Consider the following 13,796-nt stretch of genomic DNA (forward strand, 5'->3'; position numbering starts at 1 on the left):
ATGTTCCTTTGAAACAATGTCACAGTATTGCTGCGCTGTCTGCTGGAATTTGGAGTCAAACGAACATACGCATCCCTTTGTTGAACATTCACGCCCTGGCATTAATATTGACCTTCAAAACAAACTACTTAACTTAAACTCTCACAGTGACAAAATCAAAATCTGATTCCCAATTTTGAAATGCTTCACTAAAAGAAAGTCATCTTTTTTTATCAATGAATGTAGAAGTTAAATGAATGCACGGTAAATTGAAAAGGTTTGAGAATCTATGCCTGCTGCTTGCACATAAATTTGCTTACACAAAAGCTAACATGAGGAAAAGCTTCCCATGCAGTAATTGTATTTTCCAGCAGACGTCCATATTTCTTTATATTAAACAGCAGGGTAGTGGATCAGTTCATCAAGTGCCTCACAGCATGTACAATCTGCTGCTAAATGATTAACAACCAGGATACTAAGATAACTGTGGTTGTGATAAATCAAATTTAACAGTACTATCATAGCACTCTGCTAAATGCACGGAGGGTGTTTATCTTTCAGAGAAAGCTGAGACATAGTGGTTAGTTCTCTTCTATTTTATTTTGGGTTTCCTCTGGTATGAAGCACGGAAGACCCATTGACCCTTCGCTAAGCCCCGCTCCCTGCTGCTACGCCATTAAGCTGTCAGAGCTGCCATGGAGCCCACACTGTCACTAAGTGCACTCTTCATCATAAAGAAGCTCGAAGGATCTACAATATGAGTTTGAAGGATGTATCAAAGATTTTAAACTGATTCAGCAGTGACAAACCGGTTAAAAAGGTAAAATAAAAAAGGTAGAAGCTAAAGTTACAGATCACTGTTTAAAACTGAACCACCTCATCACCTGGCGATGGAGTCAGAAGACAATGACATAAGGAACAATATTGTTCCTGTGAAACTGGGTAGGTCTTTATTCACTGATATAATCATTAAAAAGCAAAAGCAGCATGTGTTTACGTTCAGTATACCTGTAGTAGCTCTACTAATGTTAGCTCCACAGGTTTTTACTTAGAAGTGTAACATTTGTGAGGTTTGTTTTTTACTAGTGGGGTGTCTGTTTTCTTGGTTCATTTTTTAATCCATGAATACATTAATAAATGTTTCTGCTAGACCTGCAAAATGCAAAAGAGTGTGTGTTGTGTTCAGCCTAAGGAACAATACTTCAAGCAGAAAGTGGAACAACAGCAAAGACGACAGACATATGATAGCTTTGGAAAATGATTGTACTGAGATGCTATTGTTTGTACAGATAACATTGTGCAATCAGCACTGAGCGCTTAACGTTCCGTGACTTCTGGCTTTGTGATGAAACACATGTACAAGTACGGTAGCACCCACTGTACTGCCACTAATATAGGGTGATAATGGGAGCCCTGCTGATAGTGCAGGGCTCCAAATATTGTTTGCATCAGGTTCAGTTCAGATCTCTGCTCGAAGCTAGATGCTCAGCCTAAAGATAGCATGCTACTCAGTTGCATTCTGGGAAATATAGGATCCAGTGCTGTTGAAGCTAAACCCATAGGGGCTAAACGCCCAGATATCTTGGCCTCTGCTGCATTAAGTACCCTCTGCAAGGACAACCTTTTAAGATGTGTTGAGAATCAAAAGTAGCCTAGCTTAGCATAGCCACTAGATGTCTATGGGGTCAGTGTGTGTGCCTGTGTGTCTTTTTGTGTGCGTGTGAGTGAGAGAGATTCTGAAAATGTCACTGCTTCAAACTGAATGTCGAGAGATGAACAAATGCATCCATGATTGATTTGTTTATTGGTGAGGTAAAGATACAATAAAGCTGTCGTACATTTCCCCACAAATTGAGCCATACAGGGAGAGGTTGTGGAATACCTGTATACTTGTATGACTATGTGGAAGAACATGCTTTTCTGTCAATGTCCTAGTAATAACTAATTTGTACTTTAATTTCCAGGTGTTACCACACTCAGCTAAACAATCCACATTGTTTGAATTACCCAAAAACTCAGTGAACAACTAACTGATATAAGTTAGGGAGGGTAGGCCATAGCTTCCTGCTAAACAGGAATTGCCTTGCATGTGGAAATTGTTCAGCCTTCAAACAAAGGCATGTTGTCATCGTAGCGTGAAATTCACCAGCTGCAGACCCTTGGCAATGGAGCACACTGCATTCTGTCAAGTTGCATACAAGTAGTTACTGAAGTAGATCGCTCCGAAAGCGGTGTGGATTAGTCTTGCTAAAAAGAAACAGCAAACACAAGGAAATCTGACCTGAACCCATCAACACGCACAGACAGAAATATTAGAAAAAAAGGCAAGGAGACAAGACCAACCCCAATGTCAATATTTGAATTTTCGGTTTGATCTCGTTGCTTCACCTTAAATGCTTATTACCCCGAGAGAAGAAACCGAGGACAACTTGGTCACTCATTGGCAGATTTCTTCATCCTTGTCATAGACATGGCCAACTAGACAGCTCAAGAAAGAGAGCTAATAACAAGTTTAAAGCTTTGTTGGTAAAATTTGAAGTTGAAATGTTATTATACACAACACGGAATGATCGATGTTGAAGGAAAGCATGATTGTTGGAGACAAAACTTGAAAGGTTTTGGTCTATACTTGGTTTAGGAGCAATCGAGTTAGTGTGCCTTCGCTGGGCCCAAATTCACTATAAGTAGTGTGGGAAGTTAATGAGTGAACAAATGAAGAAACCGTCCAATAGCACAAAATGACCAGAACACATCTGCCGAGTTTAAACAAAGAGACAAAATGACCACAAGAAAAGGCCGAACAGGGCATAAAGCAACTGAAACGACCATAGAGAGATGCCAAACAACCACAAAGAGAAACAAAACGGCCACAAAGAAATGCAAAACAAATGCTAAAAGATGGTGCGATGCCCTTGTTTTGGTCTTTTTTGCATCTCTTTCTGTCGGTGTGTCTTGCTGCCTGTGTCCATCTTTTGCCTCATAATCTGTCCATGGCTGTAGGCTGTCTGGTGTAAAAATAGCAGCAATGTATTCATCAAAGAGACAGTGTCTTGATCCAAATGAGAGAAAACAAAGTTAGCTAAATTGCTGCTCGGGTAAAACTACCTTAGCCGATTTCTGTAGCTGCCATCTCAGCTTTTGACTTGCAGTATAATAATAATAATAATAATAATAATAATAATAATAATAATAATAATGATAATAATAATTTATACGATTTGGTGAAGTTAAGCTAAATCACATATTTAAATGTATGGAATCGGGACTGACTTATTTTGGTCTAAATATAAGCCGGGATTGTGTGCAGATGGCAGCTAGCAAAACAGAAATATACGGTCCGTAAATAATAAATCTTAAAGTAGCTAAACATGAGATTGGAAGTATTTCTATTGCCTGTCAGTGGGTCTCAACATGGAGACGGCTGAGCCGGTGGCTAACGGGGGGAACAGTGCTAAAAGCGGTGCTGTCAGCTTTGACCAATGTACGAGCACGGTGCATACTCACATGCACGACAACCATGCGCCATCGGCCCACATATGTCAACAAAGCAAGGAGGAACTCAGATTACATCACACACACAGAGAGCTTCATTCTCTGCTCGGGTGGACATGAATTCATTATATCTACCTAGCAAATAGTTAGTAGCTGCGATATTAATGTTTAGAATCCCGTATATTGGAAGTTTATGTTCTCAAGCAAAGTAGTTCAAAATGAACGAGAGAGCTGAATTTTCTGTCGGCAGACGGATGCTACATTTTCCGTGGAGATGATCGAGAGGCAGTGGGCATTTTTGGAGATAACATCAGCTTTAAAATGGATGAAATATTAAAAAAAAAAATGTTTTGATCTATAAAAACATTTAAAATATATATTTTTTGACTATTTAAGTAACAACAACATACCCCCCCTACTACATTAACCAAGCTGCCCTGCAAGTTCTAGCTAGCTAGCTGTGAGTGTGTGTGTGTGTATGTGTGTGTGTGTGTGTGTGTGTGCATGTGTGCCTGCCTGCTTGCTATAACCTGTCAGTGTGCCTCCCTTTGTACGTGTTCAATTGCACACTGACGCATAGTTGATCAAGCATGCACATTACAACAGCCAGTGCATGATGGGATAGGTTCCAGGAATAACAGGGTCTTAAAAGTGGGCCTACACAGCTGTCTGAGCATGTCTACGGGCCAAAGTAGAGTTTTTGTCTTACACCGTGTCCTTACCTGAGTGAGGACCTTGTGAGTTGTCGTCATCATCTTTCGCCCTGAAAATTTTACCCAAACTGACAGGTCTGCTGCCTCCAGCCGCCGCCGCACTGCTGCTGTTGCTGCCACCACCACCGCTGCCCTCTGCATCCTCCACTGGCACTACTGTGAAGTTGGTAGGCATCTTGGCTCCTCAGTTGTCTGGAAGAAAGTGGGTCTCCGGAGGTGGCACTTTGTGTTGTGCAACGTTCACCTCCACAAGGAAGAGACAAAAAAACTAACAAAAAAAACCCCATCCAAAGTAGTAAGTGAAATCAAAGCCTTGGTGCGGTAGTTAGAGCTTTGGTTTGACCTCAACATGGCACCCGCTCTGAATCTTTGGTTCCATTCCTCTTTGTAATGAGTTCCAGTGTCCTCTAAACTCAGGGGGGAAGTGCCGCTGCCTCCTGCGCATGTGGCAGGCCAAAGTCCTGCAGCAAGTATATCTCTTCACTCTCCTTGTTCCCTTTCCTCCCTCCTCCCCCCCTTAACCCCACAGATCCCAAGACTATTGCCCCATGTGACCCTCTTTTTACCATATGAATAGAGTTGGAGTCCATACATGGAGACCACTGCAGCTCCTCCCAGTGCTCTGACCGTCCCACTTCTCTGACTCACACCTTTGTCATGCCAAAAGACAGAGAAACAAACTCTGAAGTATTTGTAAGTGTTTCCAGAGTATCTATCAAATCCACTTTGACTGAAAACAGCTGGCTCATGTTTGAGAAGGGGCAATCCAAGCGCAAGCTCCTTTTCTTTCTCCGTTCCACTGGCTCTCCTTTTGCTTCCTCTTTCCAGTCTGGTAGAAGTCTCTGTCTGGCTTCCTCCAGGTAAACAAAAGGGGCGTTACATTTTTTTTCTCCCACAGTGCATTATGGGTAGCGGTGCTAAATACCGCATGCTCGCAGGCATTGTGCAGGCAGAGGAAACACCTTGGGAAACTTGGACACAAACTGTGCTCCAGCATAGGTGACAATAGACAGTCTCAAGGGGAACAGGACTGACCTTGGTAACAATGGACATACGTAAACATGAATTGTTTTCAGTTTGTGGGAATAGTTTTATTGGCACTCTCATGCAAGGTTTTCTCAAGAAGTAGGGACATTTCTTAGCATTGTTTTTATCATTTACCAACACTTTACAAATTATCTTATTAATCATCTATAAGTCCTGAATACTTCATTTACAAATGGGGAATTCATCATTTATAAAGTATGAAACCCAAGCGTATTATTCAAGAATGAAACATGTATAACTGTGTTTATGAATGAGTTACTAATGAGTATTCATGTTGGAATAATGCTTTATAAAATATGAATTCAGTGTTTATTCATGCTGTACTAATGCTAAAAAGTGTGTAGTTATTATATTATTAAGTGCTGATCAATCCCCCCAAATTCTCTGACTAAACTTAATTAAACTCAACGGTGTAGAGTGATCTTGTATTTTTTTAAAGCAGGCCGCCCAGATGTTTGACCAGATGTTTGTCTTTGAAGAATGATAATTCGTCCCCAGGCCTATTTCAAAAGTGCTGAGCCATGTGATGGACGGAACTGGATTGGAACAGCACTGAAAGCAAACATGGCTAAAGTTTAACCTACAGACACCCCTTCTACTGCTGGCCTGATGCCAGATAATCTCCAGGATATGAAAGCCACACTAAACCACAAAAGAAAACTGCTATTTGTTCAGCTTTGTTGAGAGAAGTGGTGTACGATGGAGCTTTTCATACTGCGTTTCCTTCCTCGGCCTTATGCTAAGTGATAAAGAGCTGAGCTGTAGAATATTTAAAGTCTGCATTCGCTTTTCAATCTTGGTAGCCTTCACTTTCAGCGTACATTTTTGTCTGTAAGTGACTACTGTTGTTATAACTCTTGTTCTAAATCAGCTCTTTAGGTTTTTAAAAGAAATGAAAAATGTTATTCATCAAACACGAACAGTATCAAGTGCTAGTGAAAATGTCTGCCTGTTTAATGCCAGCAGAGGGGGCTGTGGGTTCATGGAGGGCCAAAAATCTAAGTTGCCAGTGAATAGTAGAGGCCGAGAGACATTCGGTCAATGTCCAACTCAGAGGGAAGGACATTTATAGCTTTGTGACCACCAGTGGGGGAACGAGTGCAAATAGGTTTTAGCAATGGTTCACAGCAGGAGGTAGTAATGAGCAGAAATACATACTTCAGTGGCTTGAGGACTTGTGACAACAAGTATCAGCACTGTTGAAGGCACTCAATCAATGTTTTACGCTGACCCTGCCCTCTAACATCCGGGTGATATGCATGTATGTCTACGAGTGTGCATGCTTGCTTATAGATACCTTCTGAAAGATGCAGGACCTCCAACCACCTTGAAAATGCCAAACATTCATTTTCAGGAATTGGTTTATCATTGACGTGATTTCACTTGGCCCACGACTGAACTACCCTAGCTTTTTTCTCCGTGGACAAAACTGCCATTTTATACCTCTCAGATGGCTTAAGTGTAAATATTGGGGGGAGCGAGAGAGGTCGAGCTGAAATCAAATCCCTTTAGCAAACAGCAAAAAGGTCAGTGCTGACGCAGACACGGGAACAGGCTGCCCTCCCTCAAGACTATATTATTAAGTGGCTAGGTTCTATTTGTAGCATTTTTACCTGTTTACTGACCCCCCCCCCCCCCCCCCCCCCCCCTCCACCCCCACCCCCCTCAGTCCAAAACCAGGTAGCTGAGCAAACATACTGGAGGGTTTGGACGACCTCTTGTGTCATCACACAGGGAATACATTTCAACTGCCTCCACTGTGCTGTCGGACCGCAAAACGCAATATCAGGGCGAACGGACACATGATTATCAGGGCCTGGTGCACTTTTTTTTCACTCTGTGGATTTACCCCAGGATCTTCATTCCTCCTGATCATCTAATACGAGAATCCATCTTTGAATTAATAATACTAATAGCAAATTAATTGTAGTTTCCTTCTAGATAAAGCAATATTGCAGAGTTTTGTTGAGCTGTGCATAACTTACAAATTATAAAAACAAGTGGTTCTGTACTAAACCTTTTTTAATTTGGGTTCTTTATGGTTGTTTATAATAACCCTAAGGATTCTTTATACTCATTCATAGATTTTAGTTTTATGTATTCCCCCATTTGGTTTCTTTTTAGAAATGGTGTTTGTGATGAAGTGATTAAATGGACAGGAAGTACAGGCTCCGTTCTCTCTCTCTCAACAACACTGGTTGAAGAGTAATATTACTATGAGGATATAAGAAACAGGAACAATAGTTTTCTCGCTATCTGACTAAAAACTTTAGCCAGTTCTTTGTTGACACGTTTTTTAAAGGCGCTCTAAGAAGTAGTAGGGGTCGCGGGGTCGCAGATGATGTGGTCCTGTTTGCCTCCTCGGACCATAACCTCCAGCATTCACTGGGCGGTTTGCAGCTGTGTGAAGCGGCGGGGATGAGAGTCAACACATCCAAATCTGAGGCCATGGTGCTCTGCTGGAAACCGGTGGGTTGCTCCCCCCTGGTGGGGACAGAACGCCTAGCCCACACGAAGGAGTTCAAGTATCTCGAGATCTTGTTCACGAGTGAGGGTAAGATGGAGCGGGAGATCGACAGACGGATCTTGGTGAAGCTCTCAATTTACTGGTCGGTCTACGTTCCAACCCTCACCTATGGTCACAAACTCGGACTCTGTCTCGGATACCAGCGTCCAAAATGAGTTTCCTTCGTAGGCGCATTTTCGGCGCAATGCATGCTCAGCAGTATCATCAGTTCTGCTACTTTTTGTCATCTCAGCCTCAAATTTGAGATTAAAAGAGAGATCAAACATATAAAAAAATGTAGTAAGAAGTATTCAATATAACAAAAACACCAACCATGTTTTCCGTTGCGTTCGGGATGTTAAACGTTACACAACAACAAAAATCAGAATGGCATAGTCCATTCCCTATTTTTGTGGTGTAAAAAACCTGCATTTTCACGCAAATTTGAATGGAAAGAGGAGTTATAGGGCAGCGTTACCCAACCTTTTTTGCGCCACGAACCGGTTTTGTGTAAGAAAATATTTTCACGGACTGGCCTTCACGGTGTGGGCGATAAATATGACCTCATAAATATCGCGTAATAAAATTATACAATCGGCATAAAAACAACTCACCATTAGGCCAAATTAGTCGGATCCCTTAGCTTATTTCTCTGCAACGAGCCGTTCCCATCTCGGGGTGATGGGAGATAACGACACCCAACGTGTGTTCTTTATGTCCAGTCTACTCCGTAATTTAAAACCCTCTTCACAAAGACAGGATGTTGGAAATGGAAGCAGAGTTTTCAGAGCTTTTTGGCATTTCTTTGTGACATTTTTTTCATTCATTCTTTTTGTGCGGCACAGTACCAAGGGACCCACGGCCGCAGCCCGGTGGTTGGGGACCGCTGTTAAAGGGAACCAATCTCAATATCGATAATGTAATATTTCGATAGCCATTCCATTGTGCAACCAACATTTATTTCATGATGATAAGGGCGGCTGTAGCTCATGGGGATGAGTGGTCGTCCTGCACCCACAAAGTAGCCGGCTCGATCCCCAGTCTCCCCATAGTTCACATCTCGAAGTGTCCCCGAGCAAGACACTTAACCCTAAATTGCTCCCCGGGCGCTTCACTAGGGGCAGTCCACTGATCCTTGAAATAGTAAGGATGGGTCAAATGCAGAGAATGAATTTCCCCACTGTGGGACTAATAAGGGATTATTCTATTCTAAATTTAAGGGGGGGGGGGGAATATTGATCGACAGTTATACAGCCAACACAATCAAAATCAAAGCACATGTTTGCAGCGGAAGTGGCGCTTGAGCCCCAACCATTCAGATGAGTTAGCAGCATCCAAAGGTCTGGTTCTCTTATTTTGATTTCGATTGTCGGAACAGGTGTTCCAGTTTCACTAGCGTCCGTGGTTGCGTCCGTGGTTGCGTCCGTGTATTTTAAATTGGCTTTCAAGAGAACTCCTACATGTTCTGTCCGTGTTGTCAACAACTACTGACACACTATCATGACACACTCCAAATCAATTAACACGGTCAGTCGAACTGAAACAACTTTATGACTGCAAATTAATAAATGTGTTAACTGCCACTGGACTGATAAATAAAATCAAAATCTGATATTGACGCACATGGCCACATATAACTTTAGCATCTAGTGACTGTGTGCTTGTAATTTCTTGCCGATGTAAAGGGATTTGCAACCAAATACCCAATAGTATATATCTGGCCACTAAATATAAGGACTTTTGTAATGGCTTCTACCGACTCACTAACACATGGATCTGGAAGTCGGTCACTCTTTGTCAAATTATATTTGTTTAGGTTGCATTCACGATCTTTGGCGGTTAACCCTCTTGCAAGAAGAAGAAAGTATCCTTTATTAATCCCCTTGGGGAGATTCTTCTCTGTATTTGGCCCATTCCTGGATGGGGGGCGGCCCTGGGGGGCGCCCGGGGGTTGGATGTCTTGCTCAGGGACACTTCGACATGTGAGCTATCGGGGGACTGGGGATCGAGCCGGCTACTCATCCCCCTGAGCTACAGCCGCCCCCAAATAGCTTGACAAGCTATTGCACACCCTTGGTGATAATTCTACATCGCTTACCATATACTGCTTGGTGACCCGCTTAGTTCAGTTACTTTGTTAAGTTAAGTATCTGACAGGGAGCTTGAATTTGTATTTTATGGTAATTATTGGTTCGCAAGCAGTTAGCTAGCTAATTGGCTACCTAACAGTTGAACAGAAAAGGCTCTGTTTTCTCTACAAATCAAAGATTGAAAGTTTTTGTGGCAAAATATTATTTGATTTTGGGACTAGGACCCATGGTGGAAGGTTTTATGAGAGCATTTATAAGAGTGTAATATTTGCCAAGAGTGCTGTAAAGACACCAATGTGGGCATCCTTCAACCATATTATTCTAAAATTCTAGCTTTTCATTTAATAATAAATTTGGTCTTTGGACCAAAGTAGTGTATAGTAGCATTGAAGATCATATACAGTGCCTACCTTGTCCTCGCCCTTCATCTTTTTTTAGGGACATGCCCACTCTACATACAGCAATGCCCAGAACACCCAGTAGTATTTTCATGTATTTCATCTCCCTCTTTCTAAAACGTTTTACAAAAACTGGATGTTCATTCGTCATAGTGAAAAAAAACTAACACAATAAATGTATGAATTTCATAATTATTAAGATGAAAATCTGGTCGTCGGTCTGTGTGCTCAACCTGCCATAAGCGACAGGAGGGCACCAGGCGAGCGTGGCCAGCAGTCAGACAACTATTTTTGGTGCGAGTGGAAAATTTCTACGGGGATTCTTTGGTGGTGGGGACCAACAGCAGAGGATCAGGGGGTAAGAAGAAAGTCTGTGAAACCTGTGGGACTGTGGGAAACAGTGACCCTCTGCCACACTCTGTTGGCACTGGAGGTCTGCGTGTGGGTTACCAACAAAACGGGAGGACAGGGAGAACTGCCAAGCCCAAAATTTGAGTGTGTGTGTGTGTGTGTGTGTGTGTGTGTGTGTGTGTGTGTGTGTGTGTGTGTGTGTGTGTGTGTGTGTGTGTGTGTGTGTGTGTGCTAGTATGTGTTTGGTGGGTAGTAGGTGTGGAACTTTGGGAAAGCCAAAATTCACCATCCTTAAAAAAAACGCTTCCAAAATGCTTTTTATTTTTATGAAATAAGTAATACAATCTGCAACGGGTGACATTGTGTCAATTATCTTCTTCATGTCAGCATCTTGAAATAAAACAGACAAGCTAGACCATTTGTACCAAACACTGTGCCTTGAGAACTGTAGAAGGCTTAATGGGGAAGAAAAGACAGAGGCAGCTGGCAAATTAAATGAAAGATGGAGGCAAAGGAAGGTCTGTAGGTGAAAAATTAAGAATAAGGAGTATACAGAGTATTTGAACAAGGTGGGTGAGCTTACTTCCAGTTCTTCCTATAGCCTAAGACAAACAAGCACTATGACTACAAATGACAGAATGGGAGAGCAGGCTTTAAAACTTTTTACAACTCAACCTTCTATTTGGGATTAGTCAGCTCAGACTTATTAGATGGGCACTATTAAGTGCCATAGGATAGGAAAGGAGAAGACAATGGGTGGCAAGGATGCTGGATTCACATCCTGGTGGGTAAAGGGAAGTCTTTTTGTGCAGGAGGGAAGATTAGAGGCCAAAGAAGAAGCCCGGCAGTTTTTGCTTCAAGCGAGACAAGCAGAACAGGGAGATTGTGCCAAGCGGTAGACAAGGTTTAAGATGTACTGACCTGACCTGCATTGAACTGTAACCGGCTACTGTATGCAGTCCAACAGAAATGTTTGCCGAGGGAGTTTAGAAAACGTACGACTGAGTAAGATATCTGTCTTGCATATATTTCTGTCAACTGTCATCACCCACTCACTTGCAGAGTGGGCAGAGCATTGGCAGCAACCATGTTTCCCACTGGGACAACGTGTAGGCGCGAAAAAGGAAAAAACATTTGGAAACTGATTTGAACTGAAGTAAGGAGGTGTCTCAATAGGGCTTCCCCCAGGTATACACTGTTAGCTCTGTCAGCACTGTTGCCGTTGTTTGCACTGATAGCTGTGTTAGCGCGTTGCTTGCACCGTCAGCGCCATTTGGTACGGTAAACTGTGATCCGCGGGCTTAGCTGTAGCCATGTTGAGAGCTGTGTGGAGACAATAGATATGCTCTGATTTTTTTTTTATTCAGCACCTTTATGCCTGTATAATAGCAGGTTTAACTAAATTAATTTCAATATAGGATGTAGATTTGTAGGTGTATGCCTTGTATTGCAATTACTGGGTGCATTGCTAAGATATTTTTGTACAGACTCTGCATCTACCACCATCAAATTTCAATTTGTCCATTACTATAGTTACCACATCAGCCTCAACTGTACTTTGTGTTTAGTGCTAATTAGCAATGCCCATGCGTTAAACTGTTACCTATGAGCATGTTAGCATGCTGCAGATAGCATGTAGATCAAAGCACCCTTGTTCCAAAATACAGCCTCACAGAGCCGTTTACAGGGCTGTGAACTTGTAGCCTTGTTTAATCATGAGAAGATTTGAATTACCTATATTTTCATGTTTTCTCAAAACTGCACCAGCATATAGCTGCAGAGTTGTATTCTGGTTTGTGAGTTTCAGGTTTAAACAGTGTTTCTTTGACTTTCCATTTTGTTCTTTCTATCAGAGAGTAAATTCATAAAATCCCTCAATAGATCTCGTCATTCAAACAGAAGGGGTTATGCCGTATGTTTCAATAAGGGCCTATAAAGTCTGACCAAATGACATTTTGTGATTTTGAAAATCCCCATCTGTGTTGTGTCATGAGAAATTGAAACAGTCCACAGTTATAAATACACCTCAACCCGATAGAAAAGGCAGCAGTGGGGGAGATGATTACCATGTTTCGCCACCAAAACACAGCTGCTAACTATGTTGAAATAATAACGTCTAAATCTATGAGTGGTGGAGGGCTGAGAGGAGGAAGTCCAACCACACATTCAAACACTAGCATACACACACACACACACACACACACACACACATTGCTTCTCATCCTGTCCGCAGTGATTGTTCGCCCACATGCACGGTGTGTGTCCGCCCAGGAGTTAACCGCCTGAGGAGCCGACTACATAGCACGAGAGTGATTGCATATATAGAGAGTGCCTCACTTCAACACATGCCAGACAAATGCAAAACTACACATTCATCCACATGGGTGTTCATACATAAACACACACACACACACACACACACACACACACACACACACACACACACACACACACACCCACACACACACACAGACAAACACACATAAAGGCACGCACAAGCCGGTGTGTTTCAGGCACGGCCAGCTGTGGCCAAATTTCAAACACATCTCAAAAACCCTCATAATTGCTACGTCCATTGGACGTTTCTGTATTTCACTGACCAATGCACACAATCAAAAAGGTTTTAATGCTAAAACTGGCATCACATGAATCTGTTGTTAGGCTTACACAAATACCAGCCGTGATTTGCTATGTAAAGACTCATACTTTCACCTACAGCTTAATGTTATGGATTAAGCGTGCAAGGCCTGTAACTAGCATTATTTAAAGAGTCATGAAATGACAGTTATGCGTATGGTTGGAAAAAATAGAGCCAAAGTGGGGTGACTCAGTTTAGTTTGGTTTGTGAGTGAACATTTTGAAGGGTTTGCCTAACCCTTACGCAGATTTACTGAAGCATTCAACATACGGCTTGCTGAGCAGTATGGCTCACGGACAGTGTTGGGGGTAACGAGTTACAAAGTAACGGATTACAGTAACGATATTACTATTATAGGTAACGAAGTAAAGTAACGCATTACACTCAAAATATTGGTAACTACACTACTTTACTAGACCTCAGGAACGCGCTTTCCTGCGTTACTCAAGCCATTACTCAAGCCGAAAAGTTCTCTTTTAGTGGCGCGCGAGTCACACGACACTTCCTGCATGAACAATAGCAACAAGCTGCTAGCTAGCGCTGCTGCTGCTACTGGCCGCGACCCCTCTGCCCAAGTCGGGT

General features: G+C 42.3%; 1 protein-coding gene across 1 annotated transcript in view; it reads right to left on the reverse strand.

The window, feature by feature from the left end:
* Nucleotides 1-4,359, reverse strand: part of LOC306740034 (solute carrier family 12 member 7-like) — a gene marked incomplete at its 5' end in the record, with an annotated part of 35,505 nt that extends 31,146 nt beyond the window's left edge. Inside the window, one exon of the mRNA XM_079222136.1 lies at nucleotides 4,194-4,359. Within this exon, the coding sequence (XP_079078262.1) occupies nucleotides 4,194-4,359 (166 nt within the window). The remainder of the gene's footprint in view (nucleotides 1-4,193) is intronic.
* Nucleotides 4,360-13,796: the final 9,437 nt, after the last annotated feature.

This window comes from Taurulus bubalis, assembly GCF_910589615.1.
Source record: "Taurulus bubalis genome assembly, chromosome: 1".
NCBI lineage: Eukaryota > Metazoa > Chordata > Actinopteri > Perciformes > Cottidae > Taurulus > Taurulus bubalis.